Source organism: Engraulis encrasicolus, chromosome 22 (assembly GCF_034702125.1).
Source record: "Engraulis encrasicolus isolate BLACKSEA-1 chromosome 22, IST_EnEncr_1.0, whole genome shotgun sequence".
Classification (NCBI taxonomy): Eukaryota; Metazoa; Chordata; class Actinopteri; order Clupeiformes; family Engraulidae; genus Engraulis; species Engraulis encrasicolus.
The window spans coordinates 51,734,891-51,759,356 of record NC_085878.1 but is presented as its reverse complement, the minus strand read 5'-3'; the positions used below and the strand labels follow the sequence as shown (position 1 = coordinate 51,759,356).

Here is a 24,466-nt window from a genome sequence, read left to right as displayed (position 1 = left end):
AATTGATTTAACACCATAACACCAAAACATCCTTATGAACAGCTTTGCACTTTTTGGTCTCGTCAGGAACAAAAAAGAGTGAATAATGAATCACATAACTGAATGTGTAATGTGGTCCCCTGTCGTTTTGCTGGTGATGCACAGTATTTGTTTGCACTTTTGTACTAGCTTGCTGATAAAGGCCAGTTGTGCATGTGAGAGTGAAAGGACACTGTGAACGGCTATGGAGTTCAGTGAAGTTAATGGCTTCAGGGATCTTGTCTGATTGGCATGTTAGCTGTGCCATGGAGGTTGGGTAGTGCGCACGCGCGGTGTCCTTGCGTACTTTGTTCTGAGTGAAGTGAAGCAGTGTGGCATGACTGCCAAGCCGGTCCAAGGGCCAGTGCCAGAGCGATAGACGATTAGCCCAGCTAGCACTGCTCCAGATATTGTCACTGTGTGTGCCCACAGTGAAGAGCCTTACTGCTCAGAGCGTCAGTGCTACACGTAACACTGATGCCAACTGCCTTACTGTTCCTTCCACTATTACGCTCTCGGCCAGCGATTAGCGTCTTGCTTTCCCAGCAGTGCCATGCGCTGCGCAATCGCCAATTAGCGTACCACTCATGCCAACTGCTTTGACATTTCTCCTGACTACTACTACTACTACTACTACTACAAGTACTACTACACCCAGTAGCGATTAGCTGCTTACTTTCTAGTATCCGAATAACAGTTTTCCAACCCTTAGTAGCAACATTTATGGCCAACACTTCTCTAGCATGGCGTTAATGGGAATTAACTTTCCAGAGCTTCTGAAGTTCACAGTACATTCTGCAATGTTAATTCAACACCACAGAGAATAGTATTTAGTATTTAGAGTATTTAACCAGTCAAGTGTTGAATATTGCAGAATGTGCTGTGTTCATTTACTTCTAGTTGCAGTTGCCTCACCACTCCTCCAAGTGCCCATGCTCTCCTCTTCAGCACTGTAAAACATTGCAAGCCAGTTAAACTTTGAAAAGTAAGGGGTCTGACACACCAAGGCGGTAAAGCGTCGCGGAACGGCCACGTTTTTTACCGGCGTCGGTGAAAATACATTGAAACCTATCTGTCCTTACACACCAACCGGCGGTAGTCGGGCGTCAGCGGCGCGGGAGCCGGCTCCGCGCCGCGCTGCATTTGGAAAATAGAACTCGAGCGTATTTTTCACGCCGGCGACCGGCGGTGTCTCATTCAAATGAATGGCAAAGTAGCATGCTAGCTTTGGCTGTGGCTAGGGTTTTGAATAGGACTGGCCGCGCACGCCGACGCTGTCAGTGTGCAAGGCAGAGAAAAGCACGCCGGCCTAAACTAAGCAGAAAGACCGCGTCCGTCCTGCGACCGTTCCGTTCCACCTTGGTATGTTTTGGCCCTAAGGGGTCTTAGGGGTCTTACACACCAAGGCGGTAAAGCGTTGCGGAACGGCCGCGTTTTTTACCGGCGTCGGTGAAAATACATTGAAACCTATCTGTCCTTACACACCAACCGGCGGTAGTCGGGCGTCAGCGGCGCGGGAGCCGGCTCCGCGCCGCGCTGCATTTGGAAAATAGAACTCGAGCGTATTTTTCACGCCGGCGACCGGCGGTGTCTCATTCAAATGAATGGCAAAGTAGCATGCTAGCTTTAGCTGTGGGGAGGGTTTTGAACAGGACTGGCCGCGCACGCCGACACTGTCAGTGTGAAAGGCAGAGAAAAACACGCCGGTCGAAACTAAGCAGAAAGACCGCGTTCGTCCCGTGCCGGTTCCGTTCTGCCTTGGTATGTTTTGGCCCTAAGTTGTACTGTTGCCTTAAGTTTGTAAGTTGACTCAACTTTAGACTTTCACTTCTGAGTCTCAAGTTGAATGATAACTTACAAACTTAAGGCAGTGGGGCGACTGACTTTTTTTTAGTTTAACTAAGCTCTGCAGTGTGGTCCTGGGAGCAACAGAACCTCAACAACAACAGCAACTGGCACCTCAACCAGATGAACTTGTTTTTCTACTGCCCTTCAGAGTGTTCTATTCAGAATATGCATGCATGGGGAATACTGTAGTAAAAAAGAGAAAAAAGTTGTGCTTAGTACATGAGACATTCAGGTTTGTCAAGTTCTCTGCATGCATATGCGGCAGTATGTATTTAAAAGGTATGTCAAGGACATTAGGGCAAGCAGTTGACGGTAGCTCAAGGTGCTGTGTTACCATGAGTACTTTTGAAGAGGCACTGTGTCATTTTCCAAAAATAAATGAACCTACTTTGAAGCAATGGGTTAAACATGGCTATAGAAGTGATTTGTCAGAGTTATCAAATAATAACAACTTAATTAACTGCTAGTGATGATTCTAACAAATTTGTAAGCAAATCATCACCCCTCTGGTGTACAATTATAAATGCCACATACATAACCAACCAATTGTATCTCCAAGGAACAAATCAACATTCCATCACTAATCATCCTGCCTGTCCTCAAATTCAGTAATAGTCTTGGTGATCCACGAGGTGGGATCATGTGACTCCACCATGACCCAGGAGGCCGTCGAAAGCAGAGGAGTGGCAGGGAGACAGAAAGGAGATCCTCCCCGTGTAGAATTGAGCTTGAACTCTGTTTGGAGGTCCGGTCCGGGTGCAATCCTACACACACAGGCCTGTGTCCTTTTTCTATGGCTTTCTCTTCTCCGGTTCCAGCTTCCGTCAGAACAGAACCGCGACTAGAGCAATTCAGCTAAGTGCCTGACAGCTGTCATTAACTACAGTGGAACTGGAAAGCATATATACTGTATATATATATTATCTCTTTGGCCTAATGCTTTGCTACTGTGTGAGTTGCAGATGAGTGCTGAAGATAACACATTACATTGTGTGCAGTGATAATTCAACACGGTGAGAGTAGCACCAACACTCTATAACATCGTCAACTCCTGTGAAGGCAGGTTCTGAAGCTTGCAAGGCCCTGCCTCTGGTTGTTACTGCGAGGCTACCGTATGTTGCATCCCCTCATGGTTGTACTACTGTAAAATGCAGTTAATGCACCTTTAAGGTCAATACAGTATGTAAGGTAAAGGCCAGACGTCCTGCTGTGGGTTGGAAATCCGCATGGCTCTACAGCAGTGTCTCTTTACTGTATCATCCATCCCTAGTGGGTGTATTAGGCCGGCTTCATTACTGGGGCTGCGTCAGGAAGACACTGATATTGTGGTGGTGGTAAAATTGGTATCTCTGAAGCAGCAGAGAGCAGAGCAAAAGGAGACTGTCAGGGGAGACAAAGGGGACCGTTTTCCCGGGCCCAGGGACACAAGGGGCCCAGAACTGGGTTGTCATTACATTGTAAATTTTGGTTGGGGGCCCTTTCAGATGAATTTGGTCTGGGCCCAGCCAAAGCTGTCAGTGGCCCTGATGCAGAGCATAAGGAAGCTTAAGTAGTCGACACATCCTAATGCATCTATACTTTTATTATTATTATTATTATTATTATTATTATTATTATTATTATTATTATTATTATTATTATTATTATTATTATCTATACAACAAGACGGCCACAATGCCTCACTTTGCTTCAGTCACCATTATGAATTCCTCTGACTTTTTGATACTCCACTCACGTTACATGCATTGTCATTGGGGGGTAATACTTGTGTCACTGTGGAGCAAACGATCACGTGTGTATTGCCTTACAAAGGCAAAGTGCAGTAACTATGCATATTGTGCAACTACGCACAATTGAAACTGAGAAAAATGCATTCAAAGCCTTGTTATTAGGTCGGATGCTGTAGTTACTGCAATTTTGTCATAGCAATATCTCTGAAACGGGATAACTTACATTTGGACCATAAGGCTTTGTCAAGATAAAACTATTTTCAGTCTCAATTCAAATTTGACAAAATATGTTGCCTTTTTATGGCAGTGTAAACATTACGGACATTACAGCGTGTTAGACGCGTAAGCCCCCTACCTAACGGTGGCTACTTAGCACCAGGTTGACCTTAGGCTCCTGTCCGCCACGCCAGGTGAACTGAGGCTCTCACATCCTGGCAGCTGAGTCTATAATCAAACGCAATACGCAAGGAAGTGGGGCGGGTGGTGCCTGGATTATGGATTATGAAGGCGGCATGGTTATGGTGTGTGTGTGTGTGTGTGTGTGTGTGTGTGTGTGTGTGTGTACGTGTGTGTGTGTGTGTGTGTGTACGTGTGTGTGTACGTGTATGTGTGTGTTGGGGTAGGGACTTGGTTGGGGGTTGCTTTGGGGGCGATGGTTGGTCTGACAGGAGTTGTGTTTAGGTCAGAGGACGCATGTTTTTGGCAAAGTGTGGTGGTTCTATGTAGTGTGTGGTTTTTACTCCTAGATGTGACTTTTCCCAGACGAAGGGGACTGACTGGGAGGCTCATGCAGGGAAGAGGGAGTGGGATGCAGATTGTTTGTAAGCTCTGAGGGTTTTACGGATTGCTGTTGTTCACCAATCCCTGCTCAACTGGAGAAGCTAATACATGTCATCATTTCTAGTAAGGTTGATTACTGTAACAGTCTTTTTACAGGCCTCCCCAAAAAGACCATCAAACAGCTTCAACTTGTACAAAATGCAGCAGCAAGGGTTCTTACAAAAACAAGGAAGTTCGACCACATTACTCCAATTTTAAGATCGCTGCATTGCCTCCCAGTAAGCTTCAGAATTGATTTTAAGGCTACTTGTGTTTAAATCATTAAATGGAATGGGACCCACATATCTACTGGATATGTTTCAGCTGTATGCACCAACCAGGTCACTAAGGTCAACGGAGAAGAATTTGCTGATGATTCCAAAAGTCAAAACAAAGTGTGGAGAGGCAGCCTTGAGCTTCTATGCTTCAAAGCTTTGGAACCAGTTTCCAAATGACGTAAAAAAATGCACCCACCCACTATTGATAGCTTTAAATCTAGATTCAAGACAAAGCTGTTCTCAGATGCTTTCCCCTAGCTCAATTTCTTATTTTTTATTTTTCTGAGAAGAGGGTCAAGAAAGGCTACCACACACACTCAGGGGCACATTTGGCCACGTGGCATAGTGTGAACAGGACTTGGGGTGTGGGAGCAATGACTGATTCATAATAAAAATGGAAACAGTAAAGGAACCGTAAAATGAATATAAGCCCTCAACAGCGTCACTGTTTGTTGCCGATTCGGCCGCTTAGCCAGCAAACAGCTCGGTAGGTACGTAAGGAGCCTACCGTAAGCCTCAGGGGACCTCCTGGATAGCGGCGACTTGTAGGCAATTAGCACACAGGCCACGAGGCTGCGGAGGGCTAGGGCTTAGCTATGTGCCGCAAACCTCGCTGAACCTCAGTAAACCAGCCACAGTAAAACCCCTAGTGAAGTGGCTTTAGAGTGTGTTATACATAAATGCTGCACTGTAAAGCATTGCAGTCAGCTAAAAAAAATGTTTTTTATTGAGTTTCCCTGCTGCCTTAAATTTGTAAGTTAACTCAACTCAAGGCTTTCTCGAGTTGAGTTAACTTATAAACTCAAGGCAGGTGGGCAACCTACATTTTTACGTTTAACTGGTTGCAATGTTTTACAGTGTGTACTCAGTAAGAGGCCTTTGGGCACGACGGACTTCGTTGCTGTTGTGCAGCTTTGAAATTGGTAGTGAACTGAATAATCATGAAAAAGATTCAACTTGTGAATAGGCAGCTACTAAAAAACACACACACACACACTCTACCTGTAAGACTTAAAGTCGACAGGTAAGTGTGTATATTTCAAGCACAGGTTAGGCTTACGTAGAAAAGAAGCAAACTGCTCCCCAAAGTACACACACACGAACACACACACACACACACACACACACACACACACACACACACACACACACACACACACACACACACACACACACACACACTCACAAACACACACAAATCCCCGCCTACCTATCTCCTACCCCCCACCTCCTAACAGCCACAGCCAGCTCTCCCATTCGCCAAGGGGAGAGAGCTTCCTGACGAGGAGGAGGTGACCCCAGGAGCCATGTGGCGGGGTGAGGAGGGGAGGGGAGGGTTGGGAAGTTGAAAAGAGTGCTAAGCCACAACCCAACGGTGTGTCCTTGACACGACAGGCTTCTGGGAGTCGTAGCGCGCCCGAAAGGGAAGCGCTTGGACGTTGAGGTGGCTGAAAAAAGCGCTCAACCTTAATTACCCCTAATGACCTTAACTGCGGGGCTTAGCCTGGGCCGCTTGATTAGCGGGCCAAATGGGGGTTGTTTTGACTGCTAACCCCCATCATAGCTCGGCATGTTGGGGACGGGGGCGGAGGATGGGGACAGCGGGGGAGGGGGGGGGGGGTGGTTACATTGTCGGGAGGCGGTGTGATCCTTAGTCCCTTTTTGTGTTGTGTGTGTGTGTGTGTGTGTGTGTGTGTGTGTGTGTGTGTGTGTGTGTGTGTGTGTGTGTGTGTGTGTGTGTGTGTGTGTGTGTGTGTGTGTGTGTGTGTGTGTGTGTGTGTGTGTGTGTGTGTGTGAGTAGCGCGTGTGCACTGGGGTTCATTTATAAACCTGTTGCCTGCCAGGCCGCTGAGGCATCCTGTCCTTGTCACCAGGAGTCTGACTGCTTTGCCCTTACTGGCCACAGTGCAACACACATGCACACACGCGCCCGCGCACGCACACACACACACACACACACACACACACACACACACACACACACACACACACACACACACACACACACACACACACACACACACACACACACACACGTTAACATATGCCTGTGCTTGACCTGAGACACGTCTTGCCTGGTGAAAGTAGTGACCTGCCTGCTATTCTGAAGTGAAATGGTCGTTAGATAAAAGCCACCAGCCATGCTTTCTGATAGGGGGTTCTGAGCTGGGCTCTAAGCCGTCAAAGAAACGGCGTTCCACAGCATGTAAAAGGTCGTACCCTTGGGCTGCAAACACTGCAGCTGTCATGAAGGACAGGGCTCTCTCTTGATACAGGGACACACACACACACACACACACACACACACACACACACACAAAGTGTTGGTGGCAAGCGTGTCAGAATGTGTGTATGAGTGGTTCTGATCATGAACAACACGCCAATGTGTCTGTCTGACTGAGTGTGAGCAGGTACTACTGTTCGTGTGTGTGTGTGTGTGTGTGTGTGTGTGTGTGTGTGTGTGTGTGTGTGTCTGTGTGTGTCTGTGTGTGTGTGTGTGTGTGTGTCTGTGTGTGTCTGTGTGTGTCTGTGTGTGTGAGAGAGAGAGAGAGAGAGTGTGTGTGTGTGTGTGTGTGAGAGAGAGAGGTAGAGTGTGTGTGTGTGTGAGAGAGAGAGAGAGAGAGAGAGAGAGAGAGAGAGAGAGAGAGAGAGAGAGGAGAGAGAGGAGAGAGAGAGAGAGAGAGGAGAGAGAGAGAGAGAGAGAGAGAGAGAGAGAGAGAGAGAGAGAGAGAGAGAGAGGAGAGAGAGGAGAGAGAGAGAGAGAGAGAGAGAGAGAGAGAGAGAGAGAGAGAGAGAGAGAGACCAAGAAGTGGCAGATGGCTCTGCCTTCTGTGTCAGTGCTGTGAATGTGGGGTGACTCATACTGGGCACCCACAGCTCACCCCAGAGGCCATGCACCCTAGTGGCACCCCTGCTTTCGGGCGTGAGTGTGTACGTGTGTGCGTTTGTCCCACTCCTGGGGTGCATCCCAATATGTGACCTTGCCTCCTCCACTTGTGCTTGTCTCCTCGTCCCGCCTCCTGGCCCCTCCTCCGTGGAGAAAACGATAAAGTTTCCCAGCTGTCAGCCTCGCCACAACAACTTTTGAGGGACTGTTTTTCATTCACCATCCCAATTGCAAATGAGAAAAAGACTCTACAATTGAGCTTTTGCAAGATATTGAAATATAATGCTGTTGTCAGTGATGTCATCATGACGAGAAGCGAGTGGAGGAGGCAAGTGGAGGAGGCGAGGTCACATATTGGGATGCACCCCTGGGTTCTTCTGACTCAGTGCACTCACTTCCTGTTTCACACCTGTCAAGGCAAACACAGACAAAAAAGGTATAGGGAGAGATGCTGTATACTAAGGCCACCCCGTTGCACTTATTTAAATGCTGTAATATTGTTCTCCATATGCAAGAAATGGTCTAGTGACGCCAAGTGCATGTGCACGGTAAAATAGTGTATAGACTTTTAGTGATGATGTGAGACCTATTCCTGATATTGCCTAGGAGGCCCCTCATACTTAAGTACTGCTTAGGCTTTAGTACTACTTAAGAGTTTTTTGGGAAACGCAGCCCTGCCTGGTATAAAACTTTGCCTTGTTGATAAGTGCTTTTCTCTTCGACTTGTAAAGACGGATGCAGTTGTTTGAAGTCAGAAATGTACTTTGGGGTTGACAATGTTGTATGATGGTCCGTTACATGAATATATGGTCTCCCCTCCCCCGAGGAAAATCCATGTGGAAGGCCCCCCTTCCCAGACATATTGTAAAAGCCGCCTGTTGCCACGTTTGGTCAGAAGGTCAAAACCCAATTGCATGCTGGTTGGTTGGTTGGTTGGTTGGTACCAGCCTTGGATAATGCCAAGGTGAACCAGGTGTGTTGGTCAGGTTTAGAAATGGCCTTTCGATGTTCTTACTGGAGGCTCGTAGACCAGGAATAGCCAAGCAGCTCTCCAGGGACGCGGTGCCTCACGTGGGGCCCCGGGGGGCTGACTTATGCCGTGGGGTTTGCGGCACTGGAACGCTGTGCCCTTGTGGCTCTCAAGTGCATGCGGTCAGTAGCGTGCAGGGCCGGAGTAATGCACAGACTAGATATGGCTGCAGCCTAGGGGCCTTCATCTGACCTGGGGCCCCCGATTGGACAAGGGAAGGATAAAAAACATTAATTGCAGAATTGCAACATGACACTATATTGATGTCTGTTGAGTCGACTAGATTATCACATTTTATTAGTACGCCTCTTCTTTATATGGCAGACATGTTAAATTCTTAAAGTCCTGGCTCAGCCTGGCTGACCTCTCTGGCATGCATCGTATGTGGAGTTATTGACCAAAAAAAAAAAAAGAAGCATGCACATGGACATCAGAGAAAGCAATACGAGACATACACACGCACACACACACACACACACAGGAAGATAGACACCACTGTTCCCTAAATAGCACCTGTCAGCAGTGACGTGTGTGTGTGTGTGTGTGTGTGTGTGTGTGTGTGTGTGTGTGTGTGTGTGTGTGTGTGTGTGTGTGTGTGTGTGTGTGTGTGTGTGTGTGTGTGTGTGTTTCTGTGTTGGTCTACCCACGAAAGGGTGCTGTTTACACTATAGTATGCACAGCGAGTCGTTCATGATGCATCTTCAATGAGCCCAATATAGCACATGTGTTAAATCTGTGTCTGGATTTGAATACTGGGGCCTGTCAACTGACTGTTGTGGGCTGATTTGGCTGTTCCGTTAGTTAGAGCACAGGCTTTGGCATTGGCTTGGGGGGTCGTATTTCGTTTGGTTGTTTCTTTTTGAGTTTTTTTAATTTGAGTTTCGGAAGGCTAGATATTACCATTACTACATTCAGGTTGTTGCGATTGGGCGGTATAATTGCTGAAGAATATGGCTGTGACGATACACTCAACTCACAGTTCGGTTTGTATCACGATTTTTGACATATGGTTTGATACACCCCCCGATTTTTCGTTTACAGCCCTACTATAGAAAGAGTGATATGGGTTGTTTTAGTAGAGCTGAGTGTTGGGCTCGTTAGAGCTGTTGACAGTGAGCTGGACATGCTGCTGGGGCATACAGTTGTAGCTCTGAGGTCACAGAGAGGTTGGTTTTCATCATAGCTTCTGTGCTTTTCTTACTCCAGTGCGTGTGTGTGTGTGTGTGTGTGTGTGTGTGTGTGTGTGTGTGTGTGTGTGTGTGTGTGTGTGTGTGTGTGTGTGTGTGTGTGTGTGTGTGTGTGTGTGTGTGTGTGTGTGCGCGCGCGCGTACGTGTGCGCGCGCGTACGTGTGTGTGTGTGTGTGTGTGTGTGTGTGTGTGTGTGTGTGTGTGTGTGTGACTGGAGCAGCTGTGTATTCCACCATGTCCTTTTGGCCTGTCAGATTTCCTCAGCAAAGGTCACCGCTGCACTTCAATCAAATCTTGAGTTTCAGAACAGGTCTTGAGTTTCAAAAGAGATCTCCTGTGTGTCGAGAGAGAAAGACAAACAATGTACATGTGCAACACGTGTGCAGTATACCCGATTTCTTATTTTTCAACCTGAAAAGGCACAAGGTGTCACTCAGAAACTCGCACAATGTGATCGTCTGTATTTTGTACTTTTATCCCCTGTGTCAATCACAGTCTTGCACACTGCACCTACACTCAGTGAGAGAGAGTCCCCCGTCTTCCCATGGTGCACTGGGCCTCTGAGCTAGAGCAATTGTCCCCCATGACAGCTGGGCCGAGCCATGCGCCTTCGCTGTCTACCATATTTAGTCAGGCAGTCACACACACACAGACTCCCCTCTCTCTCTCTGTTACTCACTTATGCACACAGCAATAGACACAACAAATACAGACTTTGCTCTCTCTCTCTCTCTCTCTCTCTCTCTCTCTCTCTCTCGCTCGCTCGCTCGCTCGCTCGCTCGCTCTCTCTCTCTCTCTCTCTCTCTCTCTCTCTCTCTGACATACCAATACACACACATTAAACACACTCAAAATACCATGTGTTTGTGACCATGTGTTTGTGTCTCTGAGAGAGAATAAGAGAGATTTGTATCCCACTCTATTTTGCTCTTAGGGTATCTGAATGGCTTTTAATGTGTGTGTTGGGATGGGTGATGTTTAAGGTGAGTATTGCAAGGGAATTTCCTGTGTGTGTGGTGTGCGTGTGTGTGTGTTGGGGGTTGCTTTGCTGACCTCTAGTGGTGTCTCCTATTCTAGTGGGGTGCAGGGGTGTGTGTGTGTGTGTGTGTGTGTAAGGTGAGTGAACTTTGATCAGGGTAACAGATGGAAGCAAGGGGGTCTCTAAGCCTCTTGCCCTTGGCCGGCTCTCTGCATCTTGGTGTGTGTGTGTGTGTATGTATGCGTTGGTGTGTGCGTGTGTGTGTGTGTGCGTCTGCGTGTGCGCAGTGGCTGGCTAACGTTGTGATTGTGCACGCGCGCACACACACACACACACACACACACACGCACACACAATGCAAGCTCAGCAAAGGCAAGCCTGTGAAATAAAGACAACAAATAGACACACACTTCACATTTGGTTTTCTGATGGGCTCCTCCTTTGCAAAGCGTAATACACCCGCAGCCCTAACCACTATGCCACGGTTGCCCCGTTTGTCATTATTTTCCTCCTCTGTGTCCTCTTTTCTTCTCTGTGTGCTGATCTGTCTTCCCCTCTTCGAATTTGTCAATATTTCTGTATCGATATTCTCCTCCGCTCTCTCCATCCTTCTTTCGCTACCTGCCACATACATGCACGTGCACGCGTGTATATTAGTCGTTATTTGTATGCAGCTCAAGATATCCCCCCTCGTTTATCACACCATTAGATTTCAGATTCATCTTTTCTCCACCGTGTATACTCACAATGTGTGTTCTTGCCATGTCTGAGAGACTGAACTGTCTGGCAAGAGTCTAAGTTACTTTTTCGACATAGTCCTATTTTTTCAATCAAATCACATTGCAACACACACACACACATACACATACACACACACACATACACACACACACACACACACACACACACACACACACACACACACACACACACACACACACACACACACACACCACTATTTTTTCCAGGTGGAGTTTTGAGTTGTTTGAAATTTTAGTTGTTTGTTTTCAATGCATGCTGCCCATTCACAATTTTGATCATAGATATTTAAGTAATACGCTTTTAACTGGTGTGTGACCAGTTCTGCCAGTTTTGCAACAAAAATGACAGACACAGAGAAGATCCACCTATTTATGTAGGGAAAGTCTGAGTCAGAAGGAATGCTTACAAATGGATGGTGTTGAACTTTCTACGGATGGTGTTGCTACATGAAAAAGATTCGGGCAGCATACATTCTGGAAATAAATACCTGAAGGAGAGAGAACAAAGAGAGGTTGGCGATGGAAGAAAGAAAGGGGAGATGAGGAAGACGGAGGAGGGAGGGAGGGTGGCGGTTGGCAGTGAAGGACACTGAGGAAGACTGGGTCCTGCAGAGAGATGATGTATGATAACTACTTTTTTCTCCCGTTCATGCACTTCTTCATGCACTCATTGGGAGGGTGTATACGTAGGCTAATGTATAATGTGTACCATTTTACCATGGAGAGTGCAAGGCGAAAGGCCAAGGAAGACAGAGGGAGAGGGTCAGACACGCAGGGAATGTGAGTAGCGTGTGCAAGGGCAGATTACTGCATGGGCCTACTGGGCCTACTGGGAGTCAAGGGGGCCCTGAAGCCCAAGCAGCTATACTTCTTCTCTATAACACTCATCTGGCCTAAAACCCTGATTTGTTTTGTACACTAGCAGCACCTATTGAGGGGGTGCTTTCTTGTTTTTGGGCCCAGGGGCCATGGAATCATACTCCTCCCTTGTGTGTGTGTGTGTGTGTGTGTGTGGGCGTGCGTGCGTGAGAGAGAGAGAGAGAGAGAGAGAGAGAGAGAGAGAGAGAGAGAGAGAGAGAGGTGAGGTACAGTATGCGGCAATCTCCTCTGCTACCTGAAACCAGAGCAGACTATGCCCGTTGCTCTTGAACAGTGCGTTGTCATGGACACGGGCAGGTCGCCCCATAACTGCTGACAGCTTTATTATGCCACCTGTAAAGCACTGCACTTACACACACACACACACACACATACTAGACATTTCTTTGTCATTCGTGTGTGTGTGTGTGCGTGTGTGTGTGTGTACACCCATCACACATACCGTCGGTCCTCACGTGATATGTCTAATCTGTATATGCAGTGGAATTTGCTGGCATGACCTTGAGAGTTCTGGCTGGCCGCTACGACCTTGCTGGCACTTGCGCTAGCAGTAGATAAGATTTCTATTAGCCATTACACACACACACACACACACACACACACACACACACACACACACACACACACACACACACACACACACACACACACACACACACACACACACACACACACACACACACCATTGTGCCATTGTGAGGGTTCATTGCACATGAGACATGCCGTGTTGGACTGCAGTGTTCCGGACAGAATTCACAAATTCACAGAATTCACTGTCTAGATTGTGACTGGGTTCTAGACTGTTGTGAGTGGTCAGATATGTTTTGTCCTGTGAGTCTAACTGTATCATGGATAAAGCTGTTTGGTTGGGATGATGTGGTTGCTGTCCCTGTCGTGGAGTTAGTTATGAGTAGGGCGGGGCAAAAGGATCCAATAACGAGTCGAACTTACAATTGTATTCATGGTTTGTCCGATCCTAATCATGATCATGAACTGATATCGCACATTCCATTCTGTTCAAGCTTGCAGTTTATTGGTATGCCTGTTTGTAGTGCACAAAGGCACAAACAAAGGGAAAAGTCTTCGTTTTTGAAAATTTCCAGACATAAATGGCGCCTGGGTAAGGACTACGTACTCTATCTGACTGTGTATCTTATCCACGCCAGATGAGAGGCAATGGGCTGGCTATTATGAGACCAAAAAAGGGCGACTTGTGATCTTTTCACTTCTAGTGTTTCGTCGTCTCTTCATGTGGACCGGGGTCATTTCCTGCCTGTGTCCCATGTCACTAATCAGGGACACTGAGCCTTGCGCACACACACGCACACGCACACGCACACGCACCCACACTCTCTCTCTCTCTCTCTCTCTCTCTCTCTCTCTCTCTCTCTCTCTCTCTCTCTCTCTTTTTCTGTCTTTCTCTCTCTCTCTCTCTCTCTCTCTCTCTTTTTCTGTCTCTTTCTCTCTCGCTCAGCGGGCAGGTCATTTTCCCCTCTGTTTTTCTCTTTTCCTTATTTCTTTTCGGTTTCTCCTGTCTTTCTTTCCTCTCTAGCTCTCATTCTCTCCATTTCTCTTTGCCTGTTTGCCTGTTGTATCCTTCTGTCTGTATATATCTTTCTCTCTTCCTCCCCCTTTCTGTCTCATCTCTCGCGTTATCCTGCTTCTCTATATTTCCTCCTCTGTTGTTCGCTGCCCTCACCCTTCCCCCTCTTCCTCTCTCTTCCCTCGCTCAGCTTCATCTCAGTGATTCGATATTATCCTAAGGTGACCTTGGGGGAGGCACCCAGCCGGTTCACTTACTCAGGCTGCTCCTACATCACGAGGCCCATTTTCATTATGGACCTGCCAGTGACTGAGCAAAGGAATCTGGTAAAGAGGGATGAAGGGAGGGAGAGAGGTGTAGAGAGAGAGAGAGAGAGAGAGAGAGAGAGAGAGATGGAAGTAATGTAGTGGGGAAATGGAGGGTTGAGTTGGGAAATGGGTGAGATGGGGGGGGGGGGGGGGGGGCAGTGTTTCCACATAGGTAAGCATAAATTAGATGTCAACACCAAAACGTGTGTGTGTGTGTGTGTGTGTGTGTGTGTGTGTGTGTGTGTGTGTGTGTGTGTGTGTGTGTGTGTGTGTGTGTGTGTGTGTGTGTGTGTGTGTGTGTGTGTGTGTGTCTAGATTCTAAAATCTACCAGTCACTCACAATTTTTACCAGTCACCATTTTTATCAGTTCATATTCAACCGTTCCAAACATTGTAATGCCAAGTAAGATCATTTTCTGATCAATACTTTTGTTTCAGAGGTCATAAATTCAGTTATTGTGATGCCAATTCGCTCTTTGCACATAATGTCATGACGACGCTTCCGCGTTTGGTAAAGCGGTTGCCCGGCTTCCGGTTTATGGAACCATAGCTACAAGACGCCGGGAGATTTGACCAAATAGGTGACATGAGTCTTAAAAAGGACCGCTTTCATCTAAGCAAGCAACAGAAACAATATCATGAACACTGTTGTGTGCCGATGTGTTCGGCATCATCGACATATAATGGCGTATTGAGCTTTCACGCGTTTCCAAGCGATTTAGAGATAAGGAAGAGATGGCTCGTCAACATCCGACGCGAAAAGTTTGTCCCCACACCCCACACGAAGGTATGCAGCCTGCATTTCTTAAAAGAGCAAACAATATCGCCTAAAACAGAGTCAGGAAAGAGGAGATTACAGAGAGGAGCTGTCCCGGTACTGTTCCAGTGGAACAATTATACAAAGCCACCACCGAGGGTGAGTGTTTGGGAGAGGGTGCAGCCGGTAAACACGGCAGAGCCAACAGCTGACGATCAAGCGATGGAGTGCGCACACACACCACCTGGTGATGACCACGATTACCCCAAAGCACCAGAGGCAGCATTCCTGGACATGGCCCTCGACAGGATCAAGGAATTGGAAGAGACCAACGAAGCCCTAGTAAAACAATTAATGGAATTGAAAATTTGTAATACATTTGCCCTGGAAAGATTCATCCAGTCCGAGGCCAGCATCCGACTCTACACAAGGTAAACAAACAACCCGCTCATCATTAGTAGGCTAACCCAATGAGTTTGTGGTCAAATTGCAGCCTTTTTGTAAATTAATACTTTTCTGGTCTCCTTTTGCAGATTTCCAAATTATCGTCAATTCATGCTTTTTTGGGAAATGATCGAACCAGCTGTGCACAAGATGGTTCGTGCATCCAGGGCCAAAGCTGCTGAGAGGAGGAATGAAGAAGTGACATCTGTCCGTCCTGCCCACATGGTATGCAATTGTATTGTTGGGTTTAATAATTCAATCGCCCTAAAATTGTAGCCCTGTTCTTATGGGATGTCCAAGCCTACTGATTTTTTTGCACACCCAACATTTTCAGATAACCAAATGTAAACATTAATTAACTCAATTACTTTTTCACACAGGCTCGTGCAGGTTTTATAACATTATTCTCTTAACAAACGAAATAATCACAGAGAAGTAGAATTTTATGTTTATGTTTGCTTGGGTCATCTCGACTCTTGGGTCATCCTTGTTTAATGTTTAATTTGTTTGTTGATCTGAAAATGCATGCCAAATGTGCAAAAAGGAAGGGGGAAAAAAATCAGCAGAAACATACACATTGTCAATTATTAGTCACACCCAATACCTTTTAATCTTGTGTGAATATGGTTTATGTTTTCTTTAACAGAGACAGGCATTGCAACCCATTGAAGAGCTCTTCCTTTTCCTGATGTACCTGTCCGCTGGTTACACTGAGCTGGACTTGGCGAACAGATTCAACATCTCCACCTCCACCGTAAGTCGCATTATCTGTTCCTGGACCAACTTTCTGTACACCCTCCTGGGCTCAGCGTCCATCTGGATGGAGGCTGAGGATGTGAAAGCTTACCTTCCTGATGACTTCAAGGAGTTTTCAGACACTCAGATAATAGCGGACTGTACAGAGCTAAAATGCCAAACTCCATCCTCCCCGGTCATTCAAAGTGAGATGTACTCAACCTACAAATCTCACTGCACAATGAAAGCCCTTATTGGGATAGCCCCCCATGGCCCTATCACCTTCATCTCTTCACTCTACGAGGGCTCAATAAGTGATAAAGAGGTCTTTAGGAAGTCAGGGTTAAGTGACCTCCTGACAGAGGATGTGGCCATTATGGTTGATAAAGGATTTCTTATTAACGACTTGGTGAAATGCAAGGTGTACTGTCCGCCTTTTCTCAAAAGGTCTTCCCAGATGTCAGCACCCAGTGTTCTTAAAACACAGAAAATAGCCAGTCTCAGAGTGCAAGTTGAGCGTGTTATCAGACGGATCAAAGAGAATACGATTTTTGAGACTGTTGTACCTTTATCCATTGTAGGCAGCATAAATGAAATGTTTGCAGTGGCTTGCCTGCTTAGCAACTATCAGAACAAAGACCTGGTCAAGAGATGGGCTAAGTAATGCTGACAGTTGTTTCCTATATAATTAGAGAAAAATCAACAGCCTATATATAATATATATATTTTATTATTATTAAAAGATTTTATGAAATGAAATTGTACAAGGATTCCATATTGTATTTATGATATTGAAAAACATGTTATGATTCACATACACTCACTGTGACTGTACAATAAAACGGAATGATTATTTGCCAATCAGCTGTGCACGTTTCATTGACAGATACTTGGGCATGTAAATGCTGAAGAAAAAAATGTCGCACCTCTGCCGTATTATGCCTTGTACATCTTCGTCAGCTTGCAGTCGCTGAACAAAGTAATCCTCCTCTGCCCAAACAAAAAAATCACACCACTCCATTCCAGTGATTAGGAGCTGACCTTGAATTTGCCAAAAATATGCATGGCTTTTTTTCAGTGTAAATGTGCCATTGCACATGTGTAAGTACTTACAATCTATGTAAACTCTTCACGTTCGGGCATTTGATTCTACTAAACCATGACATGGAGTGGCAGTGGGATCGTAGACAAGGCCGTCTGGCGAGGCTCCTAACCATGGCGCCCTGGGGATGGATTACTAGCCCACAAGGTGTGTAGTTGACGTTGTTGCATTTCACATATTCTTTGGCCGCATCAAACTCCAGTTCAGATCCTCTCCTCATACTGGCGGTTTGTCTTGTGCCTTTGATCATCCTCTCTGCAAGCCCCTCCCCTGAGCTCTGACCCCTAACATGGCACACTTCCCTGAATCGTGAGGAGGTTACACGGCTCTGTCGTAGCATGTGCCAGCCTTGGTCCTTGCTCTGCGCCCTCGTGGAGCATTCAATTTTATGTGCCATCTCCATAGTCAATTGGAGGCTCTGCAGATGCAGCTGCTCTTCCTCTGTGCAGACCCATACACTTTCTGTTGGTGACAGCTGGTGGCTCGCGAGGGGGAGGGATGGAGGAGGTGGAGCATGTGGATGTACCTCTGTGGATCGGGAGTCGCGTTTTGGCTGTTGGTAAGAGAGTACACTCCCCCTCTGGACAAGTCCAAATGCTGACTCGACAAGTCGCTTGTCTGTACCAATCCCCATTTTTGTGATAAGCGGCCTATCCTCTGGAGGCAAGACACTATACACTTCATCCACACGGAGAACTGACAGATCGGGCAGTGGGCCAATCATTCCTCGGTAAAGGGTGCTCCTGCAATTACACATTAAAATGTAAGTTATACACACCACTACCAACACGATATGAAGTTATTTACGCTTACCGTAATCCTCCTCTGCCCTTCCGACTCTGAACAGGCTTGACCAGGTTCAGGTCTGAAACTGCACCAGGTTTTATACCCTGTGAAAATACATGATACAAGTCTTAAGAGTGCGTTACAATATGCGACCTTGCCTCCTCCACTTGTGCTTGTCTCCTCGTACCAGGAAGTAATAGGTCATGATGACCTCACGGACCACAGCATTATATTTCAATGTCTTGCAAAAGCTCAATTGTAAAACCTTCTTCTCATTTGCAATTAGGATGGTGAATGAAAAACAGTCCCTCAAAAGTTGTGGCTAGGCTGACAGCTGGGAAACTTTATCGTTTTCTCCACGGAGGAGGGGCCAGGAAGTGGGGCGAGGCCACAAGCACAAGTGGAGGAGGCAAGGTTGCATATTGTAACGCACTCTTAGCTACCAAAAGCTGGCACGCGTTGGGTCAAAGTTTGACATCTTCTAGGAAAAGCTAAGGGCAAAAAAATATTGAAAAATACAAATTCTGCAGAATTTATTACAGACATTTGAAGTTTTAAGCTGTAGAAACCCTGCATGGTACTGTACATCCATATGAAATAATATGTGCTAAACATGTATTGCTGTGAAACTTACTGCTGTCCTGGGTTTGTGCCACTGCTGCTCTAACTCTGTACAGCTGTGTACAGGGGGGACAACTGGTACATGCAGTTCTGAGTAGTGCGCCGTTTGAAAGAGAAGGGCCACCGCATGATTACACAATGCAGTACCTGCAACACAGGAACATCTGCATCGCACCAAAACGACCGGTGTTGTGTCCCGGAGCACCACCTGCCAATACAACATTGTCAGTTATTATCATGGTAATGTCCAGTCAGTTATTGTCAGTGTTGACACAGTCAGTGAGCACAATTAAGTTACATGCAAGGAATATTCTGATTTTAATATAATGGTGTCTGTGTTATCTCCGTGCATGAGACATGTAAACTACATGTATTCAAAATGTGGTTGTGTTTTTAAAATATTCTGGTTGTAGAACATTGTTCCACATATGAAAGCACAGTATTCCAAAACTTGTCTTAAACTGAATACCGACAATCCTCCACTTGAATGTCGATTGTGCCTACTGTGCTCACTGATTTATTGGCATGGATACCTTTCTTCAATTGGAAACATAAAAAATGGTGTTGAAATAGGAGTATGCCACAAGCATATGAATATTTAAAAAGCATTTCTGTGCATCTATGTAAGCAGCAAGGTCTGTAAAGCATATAGGGTACAGCCAGTACCAGTATACATTGTGCCACAGATGTATTTACATTTTTTAGACGTTATTTGTATTTCTGTATTTTAAGAGTCACAGAATTTACTCTCGTCTAAGCTTATAGTTTTGTTACCACCTACTCTCAGGCTTGAATAGAAAGTCTACACTATGAGACTGGGGAGTATTCAATGAACCAGGCTTGGTAGCAAACCAGGCCCAGGGTAACCTGAAGTAGTGTTAAATCATCTAACAGAAAAGGCTGGAGTCCTCATTTTCTTACCCAAATGACACCCCTGGCCCATCTGTTAGCAGGTTTACCACTTCCTGCAGGATTACCCAGGCTCATCACTTTATGTTATTGAAATAGTTCTACCCCTTGCAAGCCACTGAAATATCAGATTATTGTTTGAGAAAGTGACGTTGTCAGCATTGCCTGGACCAGAGCAGATGTTGCTATGAGAAGTGGGACAAAATCAATTTTTTTCTGTACATTTCGTCAGTAATTTTATATTTTTTTTCCTGTAAAATCTTGCTACGCTATGGTTAAAAATGTGAATACATTATGGACCCGCTGTACACAACAAGCGCAAGGAAGCTACAACAGCTCAAGCAGTGTTTGGAAAAGCTGAGCACAAGCAAAGCGTTGGAAGCAAAGCGACAGAAAAGAAAATACGCAGTTGGGTGAAAGTAAGAGAAGTGCACAAACTGAACTTGAACCTTTGAAACCGCTGAACTGCGAACTCGTAAAGTATAAAGTGCAACCCTACGTGTACATTATGAGGTTTCTCCGACTTCCTCATTGACCTATAACACAGTGCTCGAACCGCTAACTCGCTCGTAGCCCTGTCTTTATTTGACACTGATCCAAACAGACATGAAAGCAATCAGAGGTTAAACACATAGGTGTATAGAGCAGGTTACACATTTGTTTAACTGAATGTAGTAAACAAAATAAACACACGGTTGATGTTGTCACACAAGCAGTAGCTACCGTTAGTTAGCTATCCTGTTGTTACAACAAAGTCTGGTAAGAATATTGACTTACCTTCATATTGATGAATGTATGACGAAGCATACAATTTAAATCCTTTATCGAGTTTCGACGTCGATGTCCTCGATGAACTTTTAACCAATCGATGGACATCAGATATCGACAAATATGGCAACTCTTGCAGACAGCGGGTATAAAATAGCGCCATTGTTGTTTGTTTATGTCGGACCGGAAGCCGGGCACCCGCTTTACCAAACGCGGAAGCGTCGTCATGACATTATGTGCAAAGAGCGAATAACTCTTTTCATTACCAATTTGCTTAAACCTTTGATGTTGGATGCTGTGTATACAGGTAATTCAGCATTAACCCAGGCGCCTGTAGAAAAAAAATCACCCTGCAAGGTGACGGGTGGGTTGACATAATTTATTTCACCCACCAAAGGCCAATTTCACCTGTCGTTGACAGGTGGACGGGTGCTTATTTCCATCCTTTGTGTGTGTGCGTGCAGGCATGCGTGTGTGTGTGCGTGCGTGTGGGTGTGTCCTTAGATATCCCAGAGGGAATAGCATAACGTCAATAATTGAGATTAATTTAGAGATAAGCCCAGCATCGAATTAATGAAATAAATAATAATTATAGTCACAGGTTTGTAATTGTACCGTACTAAACTACTGGCAAATAGGCATAAGTCCAGTGATCTGTGAGGCTTGTGGCAGTGTTCTATACATGATTCGTATGGTCCCGGTGAGTCAGGCCAGGATAATAGATCACTTGTAGGATCAGTGGGGAAGGCCTTGAGGTGAAATGAACAGGGTCAATCACACCACTCGGCAGGCGAACAGTTTACACGAAAGACGAACGGTGCAGAGAAATTGGAGGAGAGGTGAGAGGCCTGCCTCTCTGCCGGCAGCTGCTCTTTTGAGGAGACCCGTCCACTGAGAGAGATCAGACACTTCTGCCTTGATGGGAACAGCAGAGTAAAGCCGTCAATGACACGTTGGCGTGTGATGGATTTCCCAATTTCAGTTCGTCTGTGATGCTGTGGAGGTGAGACTGATAGAAGATGGACACAGTGCGGCGTAGACTGTAGGGCGTGGTGATGTTGGAGTCCAGCTAAAGATTTATTTAGGTGGAAAATGCATTACTTAATATGTTGGATTTTTTTTAGGATGTACTGTTCTCCCAGTACATTCATACTAATTAATTGTTCATATTTGACACTTTCCATGAACCTAGTACAGTATATTTCCGTTGTACTTCTTCATTTTACCAGAGCATAATTTATACATTCTAAATTATAGCTGTGCGTTTTTTTTTGTGTACACAGACACATTCTTGACTGTGCGCTCAACTTCTTACAACCATATTAGATTAAATACTTGAAGAATGTGAAGATGGAGCATAGGGAGACTCTTTAAGTGTTAAATTGACTGATGAATTCACAATGTGTAGCACAGTGCAAGAAACTCTCTGGAAGTTGATGTAAGGGTACCTGTAAAGGTTAAATAACTGGATTGGGGCTAGGAGTTCACACCACACCACCCTACACCCCCCAGTGCCTAACTAGCACCAAGTCCTGGAGTGCCATCCTAGCCACAAGCTCTCTCTGTGGCTTTTTGACCCATATGACAGCCATTCAATGTCCACATATGGATATACACACAGATTAATAATCTATAAGTAATTTAAAGTAATTGTATTCTGATAGTAAGGCAGAATTCTGTTCATAATGTGTGTACTGGGCGTGCCATAAAGAACTGGCTGGATAGGGGCATGGAGTTCACAACTCACCTGCTTACTTGGTGTGTCCCCGAGTGCCCTGCTGATCACGAGTTGTCAGTGGGTACTTTTTGACCTGTTCTTGTGCCTCATGTCAACAGCATAGGAAACAGATTGACAGGATGTTTTCAGTATGTAATGCATCGATTTGAACCAGGGAACATGCCTGTGAAATTTGGTGTGGCATTTTTGCTCTACCTGTGTGCCAAACAGCCTGGATAGGGGGCGTGGAGTTCACAGCACACGCACCTACCTACTTGCCTGGCACTGTGTCTGTATAAGTGGAGGGGCCAGGCCATAGAAGATTTTGTAAATTAAAACTGAGCCTTTGTATTTAACATATCCCATCCAGTCCAATAGTTAATGTTGTTTTCAATATATGATAGTGATAGTATGTCCTGGGTGCCATACAGCCCGGAGACGGGGCATGGAGTTCACAGCACACCCGTTTGCCTACCTGCTTGGCCTCATGTCCCCGAGTGACCCGCTGGCCAGGCCACGAGTTCTCCATGGCTGCCATGCCATCCTCAACAAGGAGCAGCAGCAACCTCTTCACCATTGATGAAGCTGGCACCGCATCAAAGGCCCCGTAAGACCAGAATCTGCTTTGCTTATCAGATCCCATTACTGCCCCAACCTGGATAAAGAGATGGCAAGAAGGTTGGCAGAAGAAGGGGGGGGGGAAAGGCGGGGTGAGAAAATCAGCAGGAAGAGAGAAATGAGTGAGGAAAGCAAGGTGAGGATACAGAGGAAGCTGGTTGGAGGAAGAGACAAAGCGAAAAACAAGGAAGACGGTGGATAGGAAAGAAGTAATGTGATTTGGGAGATAGCGAAGAGAGAGAGAGAGGCAAAAAGGAAGGGCCTCTGGACGTCTTGAATTGGCCTTGTCATAGAGAATCGTCCTTGGCTTGCCTTTGGTAGCACTCTGATTCAGTGAGAGGCGAGCCTGCCCTGACTGCTAATCTGACAACAATTAAGAAGGTTTAATATGAGGCGCGGTGACAAGCGGCGTGCGTAAGCAGGCACTGTGCGTGACTGTCCCTTAGGGTCACCTGGTTCTCTGTGTGGGCAACAGGACTATAGGGCTTTGGTAAGCCAGGACGGACAAAACATCTTTCCAGAGCAACCCCAATGCTGACAGACAAGGTGGAGAAGAGACAAATGGGATCCTTGGCATGACCGGCTTGAGGGAGTCCACTGAATGAGTATGCTGATGACCTGGTGCACACACACGTTCAGTCTTTGCGGGCACACATTGGAATAAGAGGAAGATTGCCTTTGAGGCAACATCACACACATTGTCAAAATTCTCACTTACCGGGCAACCAGACCAGCTTTTGGTGTAGGGACATACAGTAAATGTACAGACGTGAAATCTGCATGCTGGCTTTTCCAGAGAACGAGACTGATAAAGTTAATTTACAAGGTTTGAGACAGTGACTCTGCACAAGAGGCATTAGTATGATGATGGGATTTAAGAATGTAGATTTGGGGGACATTGGCCATGTTTACATGGTGTTTTTAATTCCGAATGAATAATTCAGAATTAAATAGTTTCGTCGAGTTTATGTTGCACATTCATTAAATTCTGAATTGTGAAGTGTTAACATGATGTTTTCAAGTTTTGTTCAGTATTAAATTAAATGTAGATTTGAGATGACATTGTGGCCAAAGCAGGGGTGTGATGGGAAGCTAAGGGGTCTCTGTAATGCTTGTCATTATTAGCCTGTGCCAGAAGCTGTTTACAAGGGGGCGGTAACAGGTTTTAGAATGTTTAGGTAATGGAGAGCATGTGCAGATGCTCTCTGTGCCCCAGGCATTAGAACGGTGAGGTATTAGGCTCCTCTGTCTGCCCCAGGGTGCACTCTGGGTGAGGCCGAGGGCAGAAGGAGAGACAACCCAAACAGCAGAACCAGTTCCTAATCTGCAAGTAATCTCTGCAATCCCTCAGAATAAAGTAGGGTGCATGACCACTAGACCAATGCCAACCAGTGACATCATCATCATCACTGTCCTCGTCATGCTTTTGCTATTTAAATGGAAAGAGGCGCATTGGCACGGCGGGTGCCCTTTAATGGGGCCAGTCCTATAGGTTTACTGTACTTAGTACAGTGGAGGATGTCTGTAGAAAGTGATCTAGTGGGTTTGGCCTGTCGCCAATATGGTGATTAGTCAGCTGTTCAGTGGCACAAAGCTCCTATATGGCATCTCAGTACAGTAGCAGAGCATGACATGGAAAAAGAGAGAGAGCCGACTTGAGATATAAAATAAATAAATGAAACAGGACTAGATAGATGAGGTTTTAAAACGAAAGCAAAATGACAGAGATTGAAACAACTGT

At 45.9% G+C, this 24,466-nt stretch overlaps 2 protein-coding genes across 2 annotated transcripts in view; both read left to right on the top strand.

The window, feature by feature from the left end:
- The window catches only part of ppargc1b (peroxisome proliferator-activated receptor gamma, coactivator 1 beta), a 65,081-nt gene that overhangs the window by 18,127 nt on the left and 22,488 nt on the right, over positions 1-24,466 (top strand). The gene's annotated exons all lie outside the window — the stretch shown is intronic.
- LOC134438565 (uncharacterized) lies at positions 14,546-16,931 on the top strand. The gene is made up of 3 exons (XM_063188160.1): positions 14,546-15,456; positions 15,559-15,694; positions 16,116-16,931. Exons 1-3 carry the CDS (start codon positions 14,855-14,857, stop codon positions 16,866-16,868), a joined length of 1,491 nt encoding a protein of 496 aa, XP_063044230.1. The 5' UTR covers positions 14,546-14,854; the 3' UTR covers positions 16,869-16,931.

Bases quoted from the DNA above. Each gene is read 5' to 3' on its own strand.
- LOC134438565 (XM_063188160.1), top strand. From the start codon at position 14,855: ATGAGTCTTAAAAAGGACCGCTTTCATCTAAGCAAGCAACAGAAACAA. The intron at 15,457-15,558 runs GTAAACAAACAA...CTCCTTTTGCAG, and splicing joins AGCATCCGACTCTACACAAG to ATTTCCAAATTATCGTCAAT. The intron at 15,695-16,115 runs GTATGCAATTGT...TTTCTTTAACAG, and splicing joins CTGTCCGTCCTGCCCACATG to AGACAGGCATTGCAACCCAT.